Source organism: Terrapene carolina, unplaced genomic scaffold (assembly GCF_002925995.2).
Source record: "Terrapene carolina triunguis isolate 2854851 unplaced genomic scaffold, T_m_triunguis-2.0 Scaffold96, whole genome shotgun sequence".
In the NCBI taxonomy this organism is placed as follows: domain Eukaryota; kingdom Metazoa; phylum Chordata; order Testudines; family Emydidae; genus Terrapene; species Terrapene triunguis.
The window spans coordinates 40,106,612-40,129,039 of record NW_020664447.1 but is presented as its reverse complement, the minus strand read 5'-3'; the positions used below and the strand labels follow the sequence as shown (position 1 = coordinate 40,129,039).

Below are 22,428 nucleotides of genomic sequence, written 5' to 3'. Positions count from 1 at the left end.
TTTCTGAATCTTTTCCAATTCCAATATACTGTATCTTTTTAGAGATGGGGCGACCACATCTGGACACAGTATTCAAGATGTGGACGTACCATGGATTTATATAGAAGCAATAGGATATTTTCTCTCTTATTATCTATCCCCTTCTTAATGGATTCCCAACATTTTGCTAGCTTTTTTGACTGCTGCTGCACATTGAGTGGATGTTTTCAGAGAACTATCCACAACTCCAAGATCTCTTTCTTGAGTGGTAACAGCTACTTTAGACCGCATCACTTTATATGTGTAGTTGGGGTTATGTTTTCCTATGTGCATTACTTTGCACTTAACATTTAATTTCATCTGCCATTTTGTTGCCAAGTCACCCAGTTTTGAGAGATCCTTTTGTAGGAATTCGCAGTCTGCCTGGGATTTAACTATCTTGAGTAGTTTTGTATCATCTGCAAATTTTGTCCCCTCACTGTTTACCCCTTTTTCCAGATCATTTATGAATATGTTGAACAGGACTGGTCACAGAACAGACCGCTGGGGGACACCACTATTTACCTCTCGCCATTCTGAAAACGGACCATTTATTCCCACCCTTTGTTTCCTATCTTTTAACCAGTTACCGATCCATAAGAGGACCTATCCCATGACAGTTTAAGTTAAGCCCATTGCTTCTTGCCCTATCCTTAGAGGTTAACAAGAACCATTTTTCTCCCTCCTCCTTGCAACAACCATTTACGTACTTGAAACTCTCCCCTCTCAGGTCTTCTCTTCTCCAGACTAAAACCCAATTGTTTTTCAATCTTCCCTCATAGGTCATATTTTCTAGACCTTTAATCATTCTTGTTGCTCTTCTCTGGACTTTCTCCAATTTATCCACATCTTTCCGGAAATGTGGTGCCCAGAACTGGACACAATACTCCAGTTGAGACCGAGTCAGCATGGAGTAGAGCAGAAGAATTGCCTTCATGTCCTGCTTACAACACCCCTGCTAATACATCCCAGAATGATGATTGCTTTTTTTCGGGGGGGGGGGGGGGGGGTGCAACAGTGTTACACTGTGGACTCATTTAGCGTGTGGTCTATTATGACCCCCAGATGCCTTTCTGCAGTACTCCTTCCTAGGCAGTCATTTCCCATTTTGTATGTGTGCAACCGATTGTTCCTTCCTAAGTGGAGTATTTTGCATGTCTTTATTGAATTTCATACTATTTACTTCAGACCATTTCTCCAGTTCATTTTGAATTTTAATCCTATCCTCAAAAGCACTTGCAACCCCTCCCAGCTTGGTATCGTCTGCAAACTTTATAAGGGTACGCTGTATGCCTTTATCTAAATCACTGATAAAGATATTGAACAGAACCAGACCCAAAACTGATCCCTGCCGGACCCCATTCATTATGCCCTTCCAGCTTGACTGTGAACCACTGATAACTGGCTGGAAAACCATTCCCAGACAGTAGTTATGCACCCACCTTATAGAAGCTCCATCTAGGTTGTATTTTCCTACTTTGTTTACGAGAAGGTCATGAGAGACAGCATCAAAGGCCTTAATAAAGTCAAGACATACCACGCCTACCGCTTCCTCCCTATCTACAAGGCTTGTTACCCTGTCAAAGAAAGCTATTTGGTTGGTAAGGTGTGACCATGATTCTGTGAGAGTAGGACGAGATGGAGGGGAAGGGGTATGGGAGGCTGAACTGATAGTGCAAGAAAGTTGGAGAACCAGCTGCTTCGGCCACGCCGGAGCTATGAGAATGAGCTTGGCCAGGTCCGCCTTTAGCTTGAGGATAACCTCTGGGATGAGCAGGATCAGGGAAAAGCGTACAAGAGAGACAACTGCCAGCTGAGATGGAAAGCATCAGACACGGAGCCCAGATTGAGGCTCTCTTCGAGAAAAGATGATGTTTCCTTTCTCCCTCGTAGCAAAAAGATCAATCATCGGAATGCCCCAAGCTGCGAAGATAGTCACTAAAGGCAAGTATCCTCCGGGTTATTTGTGACTCAGGGAAGAATACCTGCTGAGATGGTCAGCAAGATGATTCTGGACCCCGAGTAAGTGATCAGTTATCAGAATGATACTCTCCTCAAAGCAGAACTGCCAAAACCTGATTGCCTCTTGGCATAGCATCCTGGAGAACGTTCCCCCTTGTCTGTTGACATAATAGTGACAATACCACCACGATGATGTATGTGAACCATCAAGCCAGGGGTTCTCAAATTGGGGGTTGGGACCCCTCAGGTGGTCACAAGGTTATTACATGGGGGGGTCGCGAGCTGTCAGCCTCCACCCCAAACCCCACTTCACCTCCAGCATTTATAATGGTGTTAAATATATTAAAAAGTGTTTTTAATTTATAAGGGGGGGGGGTCGCACTCAGAGGCTTGCTATTTGAAAGGGGTCACCAGTACAAAAGTTTGAGAACCACTGCACTAAGCCTCTATAATGATCCAGAAAAGCATGGCATGCATTATAGATGGCCCGAAGCTCCAGCACATTGATAGGCAGTGGATTCCTGCTCCAACCTCAGACCTTGAACTTGCAGCAATCCCAGATGCACTCCCCAGCCCATCAGGGAGACATGAGTGACAACCGTTTTGTTGGTAAGGGCCAGAAGAAGGCAATGCCCTGAAACACTCTTGGAAAGCATCAAGCACTGCAATGAGTCCAGGACCAGTGGAGGGAGATGGACCAATCTGTCCAAGGAGTGAACAATCTGTCAGTAAGCTGTCCTGAGCTACTTTTGAAGGGGGAGAAGACGCAACCTTGCAAACTGAACCACCTGTGTGCAAGCAGACACATAGCTCAATAGCCTCAGGCACATCCAAACTGTCATGAAAGGCTGACATCGCAGACTGAGGAACAGGTGGCAAATCACCTGAAAGTGATTAGTCAGCAAAAAATGCTCTGAAACTTAGAGAGTCTATTAGGGTCCCAATTAACTCAATTTTCTGAGTGAGAACCAAAGATGACTTCCTGGCATTTAGGAGGAGACCAGACGGTCTAGCAAGCGCAGTGTAGTGTTGACATAAGAAAGGATTTCCTCTCTGGACTTGCCTCTCAGTAGCCAGTTATTCAAGTATGGGGAGATGTGGATTCCTTTCCTCCTGAGGTATGCAGTCACCACAACCATGCATTTGGTAAAAATACCTGAAGAGAGAGAGAGGCTGAAGGGAAACACCATATACTGAAAATGGAGCTCTGCTTCGACTAATCAAAGGAATTTTCTGTGGCTCGGTAGAATTGCCACAGGAAAGCAAGCATCCTGAAGGTCCTTAGCAGCAAACCAGTCATTCTGAGCCAATGCGGGGAAGATAGTTGATAGTGACCATTGAGAACCTCATGTATCTGATATTTGTCAAGGCCACAAATATCAAGAATGGGTCTTACCTCTCCCTTGGATCTGGGCACCAGAGAGTAGTGGGAATAGAAGCCCTGACTCCAGTGGTCTAGCAGAACCCCCTTCACCGTTCCCAAAGCCAGTAGAGCATCTTGTGAGAGGGATCCCTGAAGAGGGGGTGGGGGGAAATGGAAGGAACTGGATGGCACAGCCCAATGTGATCGTGCTTAGGACCCAGCTGTCGGTGGTGATCAAGCCCCAAGCATTGTGAAAGCGAGCCAGCCTGTCCCCAAATCAGGGGACAGGGAGAAGGGAGCGATGACTGGAACACTGCCCTGGACCAAGGAGTCAAAATGGGTGCTTGGGGGATGCCTGGGGAAGGCACGTGGACTCGCCAAACCCCTGAGCCCTCTTCCTCTGGGACCTATGCCACTTTCTGGGGTAACCCCACTATCTTGGAGGAGGGAAAGGCTGACCAAGTGTGTACGGCAGACAATACTGCTGCTGATGCTCACTGAAGTGGTGCTTCTGCACTGACAGTGTGTACACCCTCAAAGAACATAATGTAGCCCTACAGTCCTTGAAGGAATGCAGAGTCATCCATTTTGTCCAAAAAAAGCACTAGGCCACCAAAGGGCAAATCCTCTATGGCTTGTTGCACATCAGGAGTAGTGCCCAAATTCTGCAGCCAAGACACCCTTCTCATGGTCACCGCTGAGGCCACTCTAGCCAAAGTAGCCACAACATTCAGCATGGACTTCAACAAAGTCTTAGCCACCAAGCATCCTTCAGTGATACAGGCCCAAAATTCCTCTCTCAAGGCTTCAGGCAGCTGGCCTGCAATCTTAGACGCAGCCGTCCAGTTTACAAAATCATATTTGGACAGCAATGACTGCTGATTAGCAATGCACATCTGCAAGGAACAGAAGGTGTAAATCTTCCTACCCATCAGGTCCATTTGTTTAGAGTCCTTTTCCCTGGGAGTAGACTTAAATCTGCCCTGCTGAGCTCTATCATTCACTGCAGTTATGACCAGGGAATTTGGGGCCGGACAAGAGTAAAAACCCTCAAATCCCTGCACCAGGATGAAATAGCACTTCTCCACGTGCTCCGCAGTAGGTGCTATCAAAGTCAGCACGCTTCAGAGAACATTGCAGGCTCTCAGAGCACATCATTAAGAGAGAGGGTGACTCTCCCAGGGGCAGACAGCTGCGGGATATCCAACAGCGTATGGGTATTCGCCTGCAGGAACTCTGCTTGAATAGCTAAGCAAACAGCCACGCATCACAAGCGGCCCTGGTAGGTCTTGAAATCCTCTGGTACCAAAGGAGAGGAAGAACTAGGCACCACGGAATTGTCCAGGGACGAAGCTGAAGCAGTTAAACGTGCCCGAGATGGATCCAGCTCCAGGACTGACGGACCTGGACAACACTGGAGGCTTCGTGCTGGGAAGACTCCACCAGTGCCTGGGCCTGTCACAGGCACAGACCTGCCCAGTGATCTTGCTTTAGAACAAGATGAAGAGTTGGACCTCTGCAGTGTCCCAGATTGCATGGAGGCCACTGGTAGAGACAGGGTATTAGTAGCCAAAGCACAGCAAGCACCGTGCATGGGGATCGTTGGAGATTGCTCCTCTGCACAATGTTTAAATCCTGGTGAGATCACCACCAGAGAAATACTTAAACGAAAGCTAACACTAATTAACTATATACAACTAGAAAAGTCACTAAGAAACAGAGGTTGCAAGGTTGGATGTCTGTGCGGTTCCTGACTCCAGCCAAAGGCGGTAAGAAGGAACTGAGGCAAGTCCAGGTGGTACCACCCCCTCATATAGCCAGGGGAGGGACTATGACCATGAGGCACGAGCCCCATCACCACTCTACAGGTACTGATAGGCAAAATTTTCCAGCTCCCGTGTACTGTGCAAACATAAAACGAAGTGGAATACACTGTTACATCTACTCAAAGATCTGAAAACCACCCTGTAAATTAATTCTATTGCAACTAAACTCATCAATTAATTCTCATCCCAGCATGTCTCCAAGTCCCAAGAAAACAGATGAGTTTTGCAGCATTAATTTGACTATCAGAATGCTCACTTAATAGCTCTCTTGTCCATTGCTTTAGTCCTATGTTACACAAATATCGAACAATAATTTTCAGACACATTAAAACCATCTATTTTTGGCTCCCCAGAAAGATTCAATGTGTATTTTTTAAAAATGTTTACTCCAACCTGTTCACTGTAATAAAGGAACAAAATGTTCATATTTATTAAGAAATCCAGAAAAGGGCCAATTTCCCATTTGAATGTTGTAAAGTTAAGAAAAAAGTGAAGGAAACCCTCAAAATAGCAAGGATGAAAGGAGACATTTTTTAAAAAGCTAGAGGCATTAAACAGCTTTCCAATTTCTTAAAATCAATACAGAAGTTTAATTATTATTCAGCAAAAATATAAGTAGAGACACGAGCTATCCATTCAGTCTATTATACAGAAGGCTTCAAGGGAGAGAACAGTATAGTAGTCCATGGGAACCAGTGAGAGGGAAAGCATAGCTACTAGATACATTTAGGGTATGCTCCAAATCCAGCACTGTATTCTTCTGACCCATCTCCCTGCTATGCAATGCCCCCTTACTGAAGTTACCAGGTCAGGGCTGGGCATCAGAAGCCAAATTCCCTAGAGGTACATATTAACAGCATTTACCTGAGTTAGATAGTCTATGAGTGCTAAGTGTGCTTTCTCCAGCTCAGCCCCAGAGAGCACAGGCAGAGGATTAGGATACTGCAACTGTTTCCTGTAATCAGTGGGCAGCAAGTCAGGATACAGACCCATCACATGAGTGGGATCTAAGCAAAAAAACAACCAGTATTTGTAAGTTTCATAGCATCTTGTTTTTCAAAATACCAGTATTATATAGCTTTCCGGTAATAAGTGCAGTTGATCATAGACAAACCCCCAACACTTAGTAGTTTCATCTTCCTGGTGCTTTACAAATAATTGTCTCTACATTATTAAATCACTAATCAAATATCCCCATTTTACACACAAGGAAATGGAAGCATAAGTTAAGTGAGGCAAGGTGGAGACAGAGCTGGAGCAGAACTCGTAAGTTCATGCCTTCCCCGACCCACAATAATCATTCTGTTGCTAGAGCTTAGTGCAGAATCCCAACACTAATAATGAGGTTCAATGGCAGGACTGTGAATTAATACTGCTGGTTGCAAAAGGCTCCTAAGAACAAGACACCATTGTAATAAATCCAATGAGCTTCTGAACAGATTACAAGGACAGACCTGACCAGCAGTTCCCTTTACTAATGAGTATCAGTTTCACACAGTTTACGAACTCTAAAGTTCATTAACTTAGATTAGAATTTAGGACCCGCCTGGCTCCTGATCTGTTCCTCTGGTCCCAGGAGTAGATTTCAAAAGGTCCTAATGCCCAAAAGTGACTTAGGCGCCTAAGACTCACTGAAAGTCATGTCTTTAGCTGAAAGTTGACTATTCAGGAACTTTTGACATTCACTCCATTCTTATTCCATTCCATGAAATGTCCATCAGGCAGAAAAACAGGTAGGGGCTCACTGATTTTTAGCAGTGGCTGGTGCTCAGACCTCAGAGTGAAGGAACTGGCAAGTGTACAGGTGCCCCTTATACTTCTATTCCAACTTGTGACACTTTTTGTGGAGTAGTGGGGGGGTTCAGCATTTAACCAACAAACTAATCTTTGGGCTGCACAAGACACTACTTGTCCTCAAACAAAATCAAGTTCAGCACCAGCGTCAATTTCAGGTGAGATTTACTGTAGTCTCCCCTCACCCACATTCTTCAACCCCAGACTATACCAAGTTACCTGTACCAAGCTTGGCAAAAACCTGCATGGATTCATCGAAGCGCTTCTGGCAGAAGAGGTTAAAGGCATAAAGGTTCTTAATGTGATGAATCTGTTGTTGCTTTTCACTATCTGAATCATCTTTCATTTCCTACACAAATACAAACCCAGGAATAATACGAAGAATTCTTGTGTTTAAATATAAAGAGAATGGAGAAGAAAAACATTGACAGTGTTGAGCCTGAAATTCATTGAAGAGAATGGGAAAATCCAGGATTGAAGAGGTGACCAAAAGCACCTAAACTTCTAAAAACAGACAGCTTGTCAAGGATGGGCAGCACTGGATAGCAGAGTAGAACCCGGAGATAGGAAGATGTTAAATGGCTAAAGGGTTAATCAAGAGGAACTAGAGAGTTTGTGTGAAGTGGACATCAAGGAGGTTAAGACCTCAGGGCTTGCAACAGTGCTTAGTGGCAGCAGTTACCAAACAGACTACAGAGACTAGCCCATGGTTCTATACCCAGCAATACAAATAGCGTATTCCACCCACACCACTAAAGAAGACAACTTACCGCCAACTGCAGAGCCAATTCAAACTGCTTGTCTTGGAGAAGCTGCTGGATCTGGGTTGCTATGGAGACTGGAAGGAGACGCCAAACAAAATGATTGCTGGCCACATACACAATATTCGTACTATAATTGGAAGAGAAAAGGCAGGTTACCAAGATGTAATAGTGAGGCAGGAACTCTATCCCACATTTTGCAAGAATAGTCAATCCTGGTTAACACATGTATGACTTAATCAGATATACTAAAGTGGTGAGGTTACTCAAGTTCTCCTTTCCCCTGCTCAACATGGTGGTGAAGGCAAAACAGAAAGCGATTAAACCACCACTGTGAATTCCTGAGGACACTCGGGGTAGGTCTACACTGCAATTAGATACCTGCAGCTGGATTGCAAGAAAGAACTTCAGAAAGGATCTAAAAGGAAGAGACCCTTATCTTGGGGTGCTTATCAAAGGCTTGCTTGTGTATATTTGGGGGTACAAAAGGACACCCAGGCACCCTTCACTGAGGAAGTAAAAGGACAGTGTTTTTGCTTCATGCAAAAGGAGTCTCAACCAGGCTTGGCTGAAAACACTGAAGAGAACTTTGAGTGAGAAATTTCTTTGGACAAAAGAGTAATTTGTTAGTTAAGATTAGTTTCTAGAAAGCATGTTACAATTTTATTTTATATGTAACCATTTGTTTCCAATATTATTACTCATTATTTACTTAAATCTCTAGTCACTGATAATATATATATTTATAATGAAAACAAGTTTAAGTGTAGTAGTGTTAAGCAATGTGCTCCTTTTGAGTTAAATCTTAGAAGCCGGTGTTTGGGAATAGCAGACCCGGTGAGTCTGAGTATTCAACGGATAGAGGCTGGACCCTGCAGGGAACACTGAGTATTTGGGGGTTGTGTGCGCCTGTTGCTACCTGTACAGAGAAAGTGAGCTCTGGAGAGGCCTAGGAGGAAGTGCTTATGCTTTCAGAGGCTGGTGGTGGTTTCGGGGAGCTGATCACGCATACACAGACAAGACTACTTCACGCTAAGGGCAGCAGTAAAGTGCCTCACAATCCTGGGTACCCTCGTAAAGGGTCACAGTATTCCATTTCCACAAGAAGCTTGTCATCAAGGCACTACTGCAGCCACCCCAATAATCAAGCTTGAAACAGGAATCAAAGGTTCTACTAGAGAGCAAGGGCCCTACTAGAGAGCACTATGCCCTTGAAAGCCATGAGAGATCAGCTTATACATATTTACTGTCATCAAAGACAATGTAGGAATATTGAAGGTACTAACAGTGATTCCCCCAAGTGACAGTGACCCCCTCATAATTTGTCCCCCACACTTTAAAATCCAACAGTTTCACCAAGTACAAAAATCTCTTGGGTCTTCTGTTAAAACTTGTAAGCTACTGTCTGTAGAAACCATTGATTATATCTAACCTGTGAAAGATACTTTACTACTATGTAAAACTTACAAACAAGTTAACTGACTTTGTTCTTGAAGTAACTGATACAATGCAAACAAACACTATAAGCCGTTAAGTGACTTTCACTTCATTCAACGGCTCCTAGGACAGACCCGCACCCTCTGTGATTAAAGGGCCGGGAGTCTCAAATGAATTAGCACACACCCTGAAAGTGGTGGAGACAGTAAATTAAAATATGGTTAAGATATGGAATGTATGCTGATGAATGCTTGATATACATGAATGGTTAGGGAGGTGCCAGCCTAGAAAGGGAGTATCCATCGGCCGAAGAATGTGTCAAGTAGGACCACCAGACAACCTCCTGAGGGTAAACTGGGATCCACCCCATCACCTGGAAGGATGAGAAACACAAACTTTGGACAGTGTGGAGCCACCAGGAATGTGCCACTTTGGACAGGAATGTGCCCTCTGCTGATTGAGTCAGCAACAGCAGGATGAAACAGTTCCCATAGACTAACATAGGAATTAATTCCTATAAGAATGGACTCTAAAGACTGAGGACTTTGAGTCTCTGGTTCTGCTGCCAGCCTCCAGGAGCATCAGGTGCATCTGACACAGACTCGGCTCCATCCTCATGACCAAGATACCTGGCCAGTAACTTGGCATGAGCAACTTCTAGGCTGGTAACTATAACACCTATACAGAACTTGAATGAATGATTGTATGAATGAATCTATCTATCTATATATGTGTGTGTGTATAAGGAATAAGTAGTGATAGGAATAAGTAGTCAAACAACGTTGTTTACTTTTATCTTTTGCTTTTTCATTATATTTACAATAAATGTGGCATCTTTGCCTTATCCCTCTTAATAAGATCCTGCTGGTTTTTATTCTATTGGTATAACATCAAGTGATGCTGCCTTGAATAACATCTACTTTTCATATTCAGAGCAACTTAAACACCCAATTAATCCTCAATGCCCACGCGAGGTAGGTAAGTATTACCTTTTACTTTACAGATGGCGAAACTGAGAAAGAGTGTTTAAGTGGCTTAGTCAAGGTCGGAGGGAGTCAGAACAGAATTAAGGATTTTCTAGCTTCCTGTGTTGTGCTCAGAACATGAGCCTCCCCAGCCCCCACCCCACAATCACAGACACATTTTGTTAATCTTAAGCCTTTTTAAAAATAAATTCCCAGAGAAAGTTTTGTGCAAACTTGTCAGTGCTTCTAGCTGCCTTCTACAAAAAAAAAAAAAAAAGGGGGGGGGGGGCAGTTATACCCCCAAATCACTAGGTTAGATTAAATCAAAACAGGTTACATAACTAAGCAATAAGGATACAGGTATTCTGTCTATACTAGCCACTGCGGAGTGAAGAGGGCTGTGAGAGGTACAGAGGAATTTAGTTGCAAGAAAGCAGTAGAACACAAGAGAACAGGGTCCCTTATCCAGTAACCCTAAGGTCAACACAGCATGGTGTAGGGGCAAGAGAGGCAGATTATTAAGGTTCTGGCTATGAGCTGTTGACAACTTCTGACTCCACAGGTCAAAGAAGAGACAACATGATGATGAACTCATGGTGTTAGTTTACCAGAGTTGTATTTCAGATTGTATGGAAGGGCACAATACACAGAAGCTGTCAAAGAAGAAAGACTAGGTATAGGGAGAGATGAAAAAGGAAGTGCTTTTGTACCCTCCGGAGGTGATGAAGCGTGGTCTTTGCAGCTCAATACTCTGCACCAGCAGCCGGGGTTCAAAAGTGCGAATCTCCACATACCTTGGTAGCACCGCAATGATGTATGGAGGCTGATGTTCTGTTTGGGAGATGGAACAAGCATGCATCAGACGGATTTCTCCAATATACCCTGGAAAGGGCCACAACTCACTACATAACTTCTTTCCAGAAATATTCAGTACATTACGCCCTTCTCGCCCATCCCCCAAATCCATCAATGAGCTTAATGCTAGAAATTAACAGCAATTCAATACTATCTCTCCCCCGCCTCAGTTTTCCTTGCCACTTCTCTCTCACCACATGCAAATTCTGCAGTACTCAGCTGCTCACAAAAGCTAAAAATCAGGTTTTAAATTACAAAAATAAGTGGCACATATGTAGTGTCTTATCTGTAGATCTCAAATCACTTTACAAAGATGGGGTTATCCCCACCGTACTGAAAAAGAAACTGAGGGCACAGAAGTTGAGAGCAAGGAAGTAGAGACAAAAATATAACCCATGCTGCTCTGCTCTAATCAATAGGTCATGCTAACTAGCATTCAAATGATTGTAATAAAACCAGTGCGACACAATCAAAGCCTCATACATTAAGCTAGTAAACTTAAATCTGCTCCACTCATAAGGAACAGAAAGCTGACAAATCCTGGCTGGGTTACAGCAAGGAAAAAACTTCTAGTTCTCACCCATAGCTATGGGAATGTCTGTCCAATTCAAGGCACCTTTCTGAGTACAAATCCCTTCTTCGTTAAGTACTACCGTTAGATCATCTTGACCAACTGCAACTTTTCCATCTGCTAAGGGAGCCACCAATGGTTCAAGCTGCTTCCCTGTGGGGAACAGTTCTTTGATGGACCCTTTTCCATCCACCTGTGAGAGGAAGGGGGGAGGGGAAAGGTCATTCAGCTTTCACTGTGGAGTTGTCATCTCAAAACTATAGAAGACTACTTGATGAAAAGACCGACTTTATAGCATTTTTTTTGGAAAGAGTGATACAGGAGTCTCAAAATATCCACTAACCCATGAAGGTAGTTTTGAAGGTTATTTGTAGGTCATCTTTTGTATGTATCAAAATATTACTTGTTAGCATTGCAATTTAAAAATAAATCTGTGTTTTTCTCTTAATTTGAGGAAGCCTGTTCCTATTGCTAATAGATTACTGTAACTGGATGATCTTGTTATTTAGCCACCAAGGCATACAGTCTGTATAGCACGATACTACTGATGTCAGTAAAAGTGTGCAGTAGTCCATGGATTTTCCTTGGACACCCGTCTCATTCATATATGGGCCTTATTTAAGTGACAGTACCATAGGTATGGATTCCATTTTCCTAAAATATCAGCATAAAATGATAAAGATGGAAAACTATAGTAATGGTAATAGTTATGACTTTATTGTTAATGTTTCTATCAAATTAACCAACGAATAGAAGGCATTATTTCATTTCATCCTTGCTGTGGAATCTGAAATAATTAACAGTGGATGAATTTAGATATTTAAAGGGATGTTGTCAAATTGAAGCTGTTTAATTTCAGGTAAAGGACTAAAATAATTTTGGTGAAGTTACTCTGCCCTTTGAATAACCTCGCTTTAAAAAAAACCCTACTGAATAGGTTATCTTTAAAATATTTTCCCCTCTTATGTTGAGGTGTAAATACACCAAACAAAAGGGAAACTATGAAACTGAGTTAAAGTGCTGCCCAGATGAAAAAATGTTTTCTTAATTTAATTCAGTTAAACTAATCTTAGGCATTACTTGCAACAGCAAGATAGTTTTTTTCTTTCAGAAAGACAGGCAATTTAAAGGAACATGCATGCTTTTGTGGAAGGAGGTGTCAGTTGAAAGACAGCATGTCAAAAATGGCACATTTTTATGATAAACAGTGTCTGTCTCTCACTCTGAATCCTCCCTCCCTGGGAGCAGTCTATGTACTCTCCCTAAAATGATTAACATCCCCTTACATACTCAGTTCAAAGTCCTGTTCTTACCCTTATCAGATAATAGTCTCTCTTGAAACCTACACAGATAGAATTTTCACACCATGCCATAGACTTGGGCACATCCGGCACACTGAAGTCCCCCTGAAGGATGAAAGGAAAATAAGTCACATTGGCTGCCTTAGGAGCTAACTATGCCTTCCCCAGGCTCCTGTTAACCTGTGGTCTGTAAAGTTTGTTTCTTATTTAATTGCGGAGGAGGCAGTACAGTAACACTGAGCACATAACCCTTTCTTCACTCTTACACAGTAGGAAAGCTTTCTTTTAAGATTGCAGTTCTGTAGCTAGTAGGGTCCTCAAACATTAGATATTACTGCAAAATAGTGATATGCTCATTGAATAATTCTCACTAGCATCATGTTTGCTGCAGGAAAGGGCAGGCTATATCTGTTTAAGAAGTGGAGTCTACTTTAGAATCACTCCCAACCCTTCCTAGCCAGGGAACGACAGCATTCAGCTAGAATGTCCCAACTCCAGTTTTCTGCACAGCAGCAGGGCATTCTGCAACTAGACAGTGTGACCTTTCTGAACAGTTATTTAATTGGGTCTCAAAGTGGACCAGAGCTAGAATGCAGAGGACAATTAGGATTGTATACAAATTGTATCTTTCTATCACTACCCATCATCTTCAAGAAAGGAGTCAGTCTATTGGCTCCTGGTGATTTTCATCCATATCTAGCTCCCAATCCATTATTTCAATGGTATCAACACTTTGCTTTCAATTGCTGCTTCTTTGTTAAACCATGCAGCATCAGCATTATCAAGTGCACCCTGGAAGCAGAACCTAGCACTAATTCTGAATTATACTGCTGATTAAACTGGGGTATTAAAAACAATTTGATACTCTGGCAAGGGCTCTCATACAGTCTAGTGGTTCCCACACCACTATCTCACCTGTAGCTCATAGAACTCTCTGTCCTTCCAGAAATACAGCTGTAGCTTCTTCCGCACTGCCACGCACATCCTCAGCACCTCCTCCCCTGTATCAGAGTGCTGTGAAAACAGACAGCCTCACATGCATTAGGATTAGAAGGTAAATAAGGAAGATAATATAGGGCCATAAATAATCCTAAACCTATAGCACAACTGGCCAATGGAAGAGCTAAGTTGCAGCTGAGTAAACTTTCATGCTCCCATCGGGTCACCATGGACTATTTTCTCACTGGGCCAAACCCAAAGTGGATGTCAATCAAGGTGCTGAACTTGAGTTCAGATGTGCATGTGGCCAGAAGAAAGATTCTTTGAGATGTATTCTGAAATAATTAATGCAAGATAAATCCAGGCCACAATAGGTCTTTTATCAAGAACTCTACTGTTAATGAAAGCTACCAGGATAACAGCTCTGGAGACTGAATTGGGTAGCAGCAGTATAAGCTTACCCACATTTGCCACTGTACCTCAACCTTATTTTGGTGAGACCGCCTCTATATAGAAAAAGATCGGCCAAAGATTGAATGAACAGGCATAGACTGACCTTTCTGCAGAGACCAAACATTGTGATGGTGGTTTATGCAATGAGGACACCTGTTCCATTTCCCCAAGGACAAGATGCACCAAACCCTTTCATGTAGTCAGCCAGCCAGCCTTCAAGATGGTAATGGCTCAGTCACTACTACCCTGAGCTAGATCTGAAGAGGTGAAAGCTACCAATTCCCATTGCCCACTATTCAGCCATCTACTCCCACTATTTTTCCTGTAGCTCCAACAATGTGCTAGGTGCTGTACAAACAAAGGCACTGTCTTTCCCCAAGACCCTTCAGTCAACAAGAGAGAAGTTGTTTGTACCTTTTTCTCCTACTCTAAGTGGTCAATGGTGTTTTGCTGTCCCCAGTTACCCTTCCACCTCATCATTAGTTAACTAATTGCTTGACAGCATCATGGTAGGAATATGAATATGGAGAGGGCAGTGCCTTACATATCAGCTCCAAGAGGGGTTCCACATGGAGTTGAGCAGGGTGGGAGAAAAAGATAGAGGTGGAAAATAATATTACTGATGAAGTGGAAAGGACTGTGGCAATATGAAAAAGACAAGGACAGATAAGCATTAGAAATTGGCATTAGTCAGGACCTTGAATGTAAAGACAAAAAACTTGACACTTATGTGGTGAAGGAGTGGGAAACAAGGGATTCAAAGAAAGGGAGACATGATCATATTAATGAACTATGATCTATGTTTTGTATACTAGTTAATTAGAACAGTTTATTGACAAGAAGCACCACTGCAAGTACACGTTAAGTCAGACACCCAGACACAAAAAGTACACCAAGACACTCTGTAATGCTTGGATTTGCATGTTTCATAAGATTTAGCATTAGCTGTATGTTAACACTAGAAGCCCAAGACTAAATAATTATGAGAAAATGTTTATCACTGGGCAAAAGTTTCGGCTTGCCTAATTACAAAGACCAAGCTTCCTGTGAAGAGTAAATCAAAGCACTAGAGGTACACCATCAACTTAAGTCTCCTCTCGCTATGAGCAAGGCTTGGGGACCAAAGTACAGATAAACTGATGAACTGATTTACGTGTAAATAAGAGACCATTTTTATAAGACCGTAGGACCCGGATGAAGGACCACCTTATCCTTATGGAACATTATATAGATTGAATCAGCCATTAATGTCTCCAAGACACTGTAGGTTAATGTAACTGTTACCAGAAACAATCTTCAGAAAAAGATTGTGAAGTGAAAATTCAAAAAGAATCACTCAAATGGTGATTCCATTACCTTTGTAAGCCCCATTTTAAGTCCCAAGATGCGGATGGCTTCCAAATGAAAAAAGCACTCGAAGAACCCTTTAAAAATCTCATCACTTAGGATGAAAATTCAGTTAAGTCTTGAATCAATGCGTGAAAGGCCAAAATTACAACCAAGTATACTCTTTACAAAGTGGAGGGAGGGACCAAGACCGACATTTTTAAAACTTGGTATACCTGGAGTGAAGTTCTGAAGTCCATTGTTAAACATGTATTTTCAGAAGTGCTGAACCCCAACATCTCCTAATTTCTCATATAATACAGTTATTTTCATTTTAAATTTAACATACCAAACCCTCTGAGAAATTTGAAAGTTAGTCCTTGTTATGAGACTTTGTCAGAACGCTTGCAACATTAACCTGCCTCCACTTACCTGTAAGTCACAGGTGAACAGAGATGCACCCTTTGCCTTAGAGACTGTGGTGATTTGTTGAAATGTCAACAGGTCATGGACATAAATGTTATTTTCTGTTTTAGACAAAATTCCTAATTATTGTTCAATAATTTAACACATGCAACTCATTTTTAATTTACACAAACTATCACAAAACACTTTATAAATTTAAGTATGTTTACAAAGCAGATCCAAACTAGTGAGAGAAATTAAGAGTTTCAGGATAGGAAGGGGATGGGTTTTTCCCCCCCAGACAATTTGAAAACAATCAGTGAGACAAAAAGGTTTCTGGGTTGCAGAAGACTCTCACACCAACCGTGGCAAGACTGCATGAAGGAACCAAGAATGGGTGCTAACAAGCAAACAAAGTGGAAGTAGGACAGAAGAGAAAGCAGGCCACAGCAAGTTCATGATGGAAGCTCTTATTTAAAAAAAAAAAAAGAAAAACAACCATTTTGAACTGGCTCCTGAAATTTGTGGGTAGTGAATAGATTTGAAAGTTGGAGCTGGTGTGGTCAAGTTTTTGTACGCACGAGAACGCAGGCAGCAGCATTCTACACATGCTGAAGTCGGGATTGCTGGGACTTGGAGGTCAAAAAGGAGGGAGTTGTACCATAAGTAAAAAGAGATAAGGAAGATCATAATTCAAGAGTAAGTTCACCCAACATACAGTACTCAAAATACTCAAAATTCTTGCATAAGTTATTTGAATATTAATGGTCTGTTCCCCAGATGTCTTTACTGGCTTAAGAGTAGCCCAGCTGCTTCTTAACCTATAATGCATAACACTTCCCTGCAAATTAGAGGCCTGAATTCTAGACCCAATGACTTTTCAACAACTAGACCCTCATGCAGGTGTGAAGGACCTCCCCAAATCAAGAAGGTGGCAAACTGTTTTAAGAATAAGCCTTAGAGTAGGTGAGAGTGTGAATTATTCACTTTCCTTGGTACAACAAATGGATGTCTGTACTGGGGGGGAGGGGGTAGAGAAGAGCGGGGTTCATGCTCAGCCAAGTAATTGCACCAAAAAAAAGAACGAATTGAATACTAAAACATATTCTTCACTTACCTAACAAACTGACCAGAATTTTAAACTGGGAAACAACATGAATCTGAAAAGAGAACTGTATTAAAGCAACATCTCTACAAGCCAAACACTCTTCCCTGCCCTCCGCCCCCCCAACTTGGACAGAGATTTAATTAGTCTATGCAAATAGTTTTATTTACCCACATAAGGCAATGAAGATGGGGCTACTGTTACTTTCTGTGTGGCATTCCTACAGCTACTGTACAATCCTGCACCTATACTCATGAAATGTCTGATAAAGCTAGCTTATATTGTTTACAGGTCTGTCGCATCTTAGGTGCATTTAACATGTGCAATTTCAGCTGTACACGGTCGGCAAAAACAAAAACAAAACCCAAAAAAAGAGTAAAATAACAATTTAAATACTGTTTCTGTAGTGCGGGCGATTCCGCCCGCCATTATACTCAATGCAATTTTGACTATACGCGATTTTCGCTTTAGGCGGTGACTGCGGAACGTAACCTCAGCGTAAGGTGAGACAGACCTGTATATCCTTTCCTAGTGAGAAAGCTTAACAACGTAGACCCCTTTAACAAGATTTAACCATGTTCTGGTGCCTTACCAATAAAAGGATGTAAATGATTCCTTAAAAACTATTGTTCTTCTCCAATGAAAATGCAAGGTGCTCTACTGCAGTGATACTTTCAATGTGCTCACATCTATTGAAATTAAAATGGTAATAAAACTGACAGCAAGTCAGTACACAGCTATTCTAGATTCCAGCCTCTAATAGCCAAAACAATAATTGCACTTTAATAGCACGTTTCATCTAAGGAGATCAAGTGCTTTACTTCATTAATTCTCTCACCAGGTCGGACAGCAATGTATTATCTCCATCGTACAAATATATATGATTTGCTGGAGGTCACAGTGATTCAGTGAGTCAGGAAAAGAACCCAGGAGTCCTAACTCCAAGTCATCTGCTGTAACCACCAAACCAAGTTCCTTCCTACTGTAGGAAGAGACTGTGGACAAACGCACAGTTAGGCTAGTCTGTGCCACTCCCAACAAAGTTTACTGTTAAAAAAAGCCTTCTGGAGATTCCAGATTAAAGTATTTCACATTGCACCCTCTTAGTGGAAACACTGGCAATTTTCCCTAGTGTCAACAACTGCCATTTCCTACCTGCTGAATCTTTTTTGAGAAGTTCTTGTTGGATTTCTCTAGTGTCACTTCAAATCTGTTGCAACCTACCAAGCAGAGATTAACGAGTGACATAAAATCACAGTTGCCTTCAGATTTATTACTGCATAAACTTTTACTCTAAAACCCACAAAATTATAGCAGATATCGAATTAAGCAGCTAATGCCAGAAGATTGCATGTCTTGTAAGAAGTGTGTGCTTCCTTTTTCTTAAACCAGTTTGGGGAATCTGAGGTTGTCATTGATATCTAGCTGGGGAGTCCAAAAACGTGGTTTAACTTCAAGAAGTCAGCAAATCTGAAGGTCCCAGCATTAGCTAAATCCTTGCCTTGTAATCTCAGATCCTAATATAATTTAATTAAATATTTAAAAACCCCAAGCTATGAAGACAGCACTAAAGCACCTTTTTTCCCAGCCAATCAAATACCAGCAACTCAGATCTCCAGGAAGCACATCACTGCAAGATGGACAAAGAATAAAACACTTCACTACAAGGGTTTAAAAGTTTTATGGATACAAACTTACAGCCACTTTCTGATGACGTAACCTCTCCTGGTATTGATGCAAAAAGGGGGAGAAATTTACCAAGTGAGACAAAAGACACTAGCGACTCAAGTCAGCATGATCTATTGAAACAGACTGCCTATGGAGGCTGGGAAAAATGAGCTGGAATTAGGGTTTAGTAATCCAAGTGGCTACAATAGAAATAGCATCCTTCTGAGAGCAGGTGTAATTTGGGACAGATGTGCCACACCTTTTTACTTTGCAATCCAATGAGCTATTAAATTAGGTACACTTAATAGTATAGCTTTCTGCACATTATAACTGGTAAATAGCTGAGATATAGATCTGTTTAACATGAGTAATTTTATATTTGATTCTAAATACAATAGGCGCTCTTTGTGGCATCACCAGAATGGACTAAGGCCACTTGTGACTGCTTCCTCCAAAGACAGAGAGGGGAGTACTTTTTGGTCTAGATTAGAATGTTAAGATTCTGAACCAGGTTTAATTTTATGATGTATATTGATCAAGATGGTGGGCCTCGCGTTTTAATTAAGTTGCCCTTTTACTGCATCGCCAATCTGATCTATTCACTAGGTTCTGTTAGAGTTTATGCATGGTGGGTATTGTATTCATGCACATTACACTAATTTACTGTAAATACAAATGTGGAAACCATTATAGTTCAGAGATTAGTATTAGCTCTGGTGGAATCGTGAGAGAAAGGGTAATTTTAAAGCAGATGGTAAACTCTATAAGACAGTAAACAGAAAAGAAGGAAAGGAAAGTAAGATCTGTACATACTGCAGTGGCCCTGTATAAACATTTTCATAAACTATAGGTGACAGTCTGCTGTTTAGTATACTAAATGTACCAGGGTACCAGTATTATTAGAGTCACTGAAGAGTTGAGAATGATACATTGGCATAATATTGCGCAAAAGCTTGGCTTTGTTTGTACAAGCTCACCTATATCCTTCCTGATCCTGTAAAGAAGGAGGTGTCCTTGTTTGGTGCCAACAAGCAGCCATTCCTCTATAAGATAAGAGAATTTTTATCAGTAGCAATAAGAATACGACTCTCAGCTAAAATTAATCTGAAAATTCTTCATCTTCTTAAACTGAAGCCCACTGTTGAATGGTCCAAAACATACTAAGGCAAATTTCAGCTGGGGAACGTGCATGGCTCTTCCATTGTTTCCCTAGAGCAGGGATAGGCAAACTTTTTGGCCCAAGGGCCACATCTGGGCATGGAAATTGTATGGTGGGCCATGAATGCTCATGAAATTGGGGGTGGGGTGCAGGAGGGGGTGAGGGCTCTGGGGTGCAGAAGGGTGGGATCGATGGATTCAGAGGGTGGGAGGGGGTAAGGGGTACAGGCTCCGGGCAGCGCTTACCTCAAGCAGCTCCCAGAAGCAGCAGCATGTCCCCCCTCTAGCTCGTACGCAGAGGCACAGCCAGGCGGCTCTGTGCACTGTCCCATATGCAGGTGCCATCCCTGCAGCTTCCATTGGCCCTGTTTGCTAGCCATTGGGAGCTGCGGGGGCAGCGCTTGGGGCGGGGGCAGTGTGTGGAGCCCCCTGGCTGCCCGTACGCGTAGGAGCCGGAGGGTGAACATGCCGCTGCTTCCGGAAGACGTGCAGAACAAGCCCCAGACCCCGCTCGCTGGCAGGAGCTCGAGGGCCGGATTAAAACATCTGAAGGGCCGGAGGCGACCCCTGGGCTGTAGTTTGCCCACTCCTGTCCTAGAGGAAGTGCTTACATATGGAGTAACCTTTGTTTTGGGAAACAAACGTTTCCAGGGATCAGGAAGTAAGTATGAAACAGCCCCGACACAGGAGCCTACTTGCTCATAATTAGGGCCCTCCCAAATTCACAGCCATGAAAAACGTGTCCTGGACTGTGAAATATGGTCTTTTGTGTGGAGGTCCTGACCCAAAAGGCAGTTGCAGGGGGCGGGGAGGGGGTCGCAAGGTTATTTTAGAGGGGTCATGGTATTGCCAACCTTACTTCTGCACTGCCTTCAGAGCTGGATGGCTGGAGAGTGGCAGCTGTTGACTGAGGACCCAGCTCTGCCGGTAACAGCGCAAAAGTAAGGGTGGCAATACCATAAAGGGCGCCGTCCTTACTTCTGTGCTGCTGCTTGAGGAGGCTCTGCCTTCAGAGCTGGGATTCTAGCTAGCAGCTGCTGCTCTCCAGCTGCCCAACCCTGAAGGCGGCGCTGCCGCCAGCAGCAGTGCAGAAGTAAGGGTAGCAGTACCGCCACCCTCCCTACAATAACCTTGCAATCCTCCCACAACTCCTTTTCGGTTCACGACCCCTACAATTACAACACCATGAAATTTCAGATTTAAATAGTGGAAATCATAAAATTTAAGATTTTTTAAATCCTATGATTATGAAATTGACCAAAATGGACTGTGAATTTGATAGGGCACTACTCATAATGAAGTACAGTAAAAGGGAGAGAGCTCCGCATTCTTCATAAATATACATAAACAGAAGATAAACTACTTTTCAAGCATTGGCTGCTGCATATAGATGCCTGGTCTACACAGTGAAAAATTGGAGGGAGCAAGACAAATTTAGATACTACCATTTGTGAGGTCTGACTTTGAACACAGTAGTTAAACATTTAGAAGTCACAGTGGTCCACATGAATTATTCAGTTATGTCTGAAGTGATTACATTAGATACAAAGAAATAGTATTTGAGTTGCTGTGACACGTAAAAGTCATTTTGGATTTACAAAGTAGAACACCTGAAAAATCCACTGTTATTCCACACAAACACACACACACACTTTGGTACATTGCATATTAGAAGGCTTTGAATCTAAGTATTGCTATGCAACTCATCCACAAAAATCTTGTTAATGAAATTTCAATTAATCTTTAGCTTCATAACAGGGAAAACTTTACTAAACATATGAAATTTACCTTTCCCCTTTTCACACCATATTTTCTCAAAGCTACTTGTGATTTAACAAGATCTTGCTTCCCCTGAGTCTCCTCTTCTCCTATTTAATCAAGAATTAAGTCATAAAACTGGAAAGACATCTCTATTCCATGAGACTGTGTTGCTCAAAAAATCCACAGGATTATGACTTCAATGAAACAAATAAATTTGTTTTGCAATGAAGTTTCTCAATTTCAATGTTTTTCCACTGTATTAGTGCCACTGTATGGAATATATTCAATTTAGCTACAGAATTTAAGTCTCAGTGTTTTATTTTTAAGGCTTAATCAAAAACAAGCCAAGTTTCTGACAAAGTTACTCTTTTACATGAAAGAGTTTGTTCCATAATATAACATTTATTTGAAACTGCTCCAATGGTTTAGTATTAGAAAGAGTCCCAGAGAAAACTGATTAGAGCACAGATGAGGCAATCAAAGGTGCATAATAAATAAAACCCATTCACCTAGGTATCACTAACACAAATTTGCTATGAACTGTCTGCTTGCTAAACTTTATTTGTTAATATCACAGCTTTGCTATAGTAACAAGCAATCTACAAATAAGAAACAATTACAGGAAGAAACTAGCTAAGCCATATTTATAAATATTGGACCATTTTATATTACTGTAAGTATTCACTGCACCATCTACAGTAATAATAGTAACTTGAATGGTCACTTAGGCCTGATCTATACTTAAAATTTGAGTCGACAT

At 42.1% G+C, this 22,428-nt stretch overlaps 1 protein-coding gene across 3 annotated transcripts in view; it reads right to left on the bottom strand.

Moving 5' to 3' along the window:
* The window catches only part of VPS39 (VPS39 subunit of HOPS complex), a 43,509-nt gene that overhangs the window by 19,823 nt on the left and 1,258 nt on the right, over positions 1-22,428 (bottom strand). For 2 of the 3 annotated variants that reach the window (XM_026651510.2, XM_026651512.2), the window contains exons 2-13: positions 19,727-19,792; positions 18,780-18,806; positions 18,237-18,301; positions 17,094-17,136; positions 16,004-16,098; positions 13,769-13,867; positions 12,866-12,958; positions 11,562-11,745; positions 10,837-10,957; positions 7,734-7,854; positions 7,183-7,312; positions 6,034-6,176 (exon numbers count right to left, since the gene is read on the bottom strand). In XM_026651510.2, coding sequence (XP_026507295.1) covers positions 6,034-6,176; positions 7,183-7,312; positions 7,734-7,854; positions 10,837-10,957; positions 11,562-11,745; positions 12,866-12,958; positions 13,769-13,867; positions 16,004-16,098; positions 17,094-17,136; positions 18,237-18,301; positions 18,780-18,806; positions 19,727-19,792 — 1,187 coding nt within the window. The remainder of the gene's footprint in view (positions 1-6,033; positions 6,177-7,182; positions 7,313-7,733; positions 7,855-10,836; positions 10,958-11,561; positions 11,746-12,865; positions 12,959-13,768; positions 13,868-16,003; positions 16,099-17,093; positions 17,137-18,236; positions 18,302-18,779; positions 18,807-19,726; positions 19,793-22,428) is intronic. The other variant, XM_026651511.2, reaches the window with a different exon arrangement.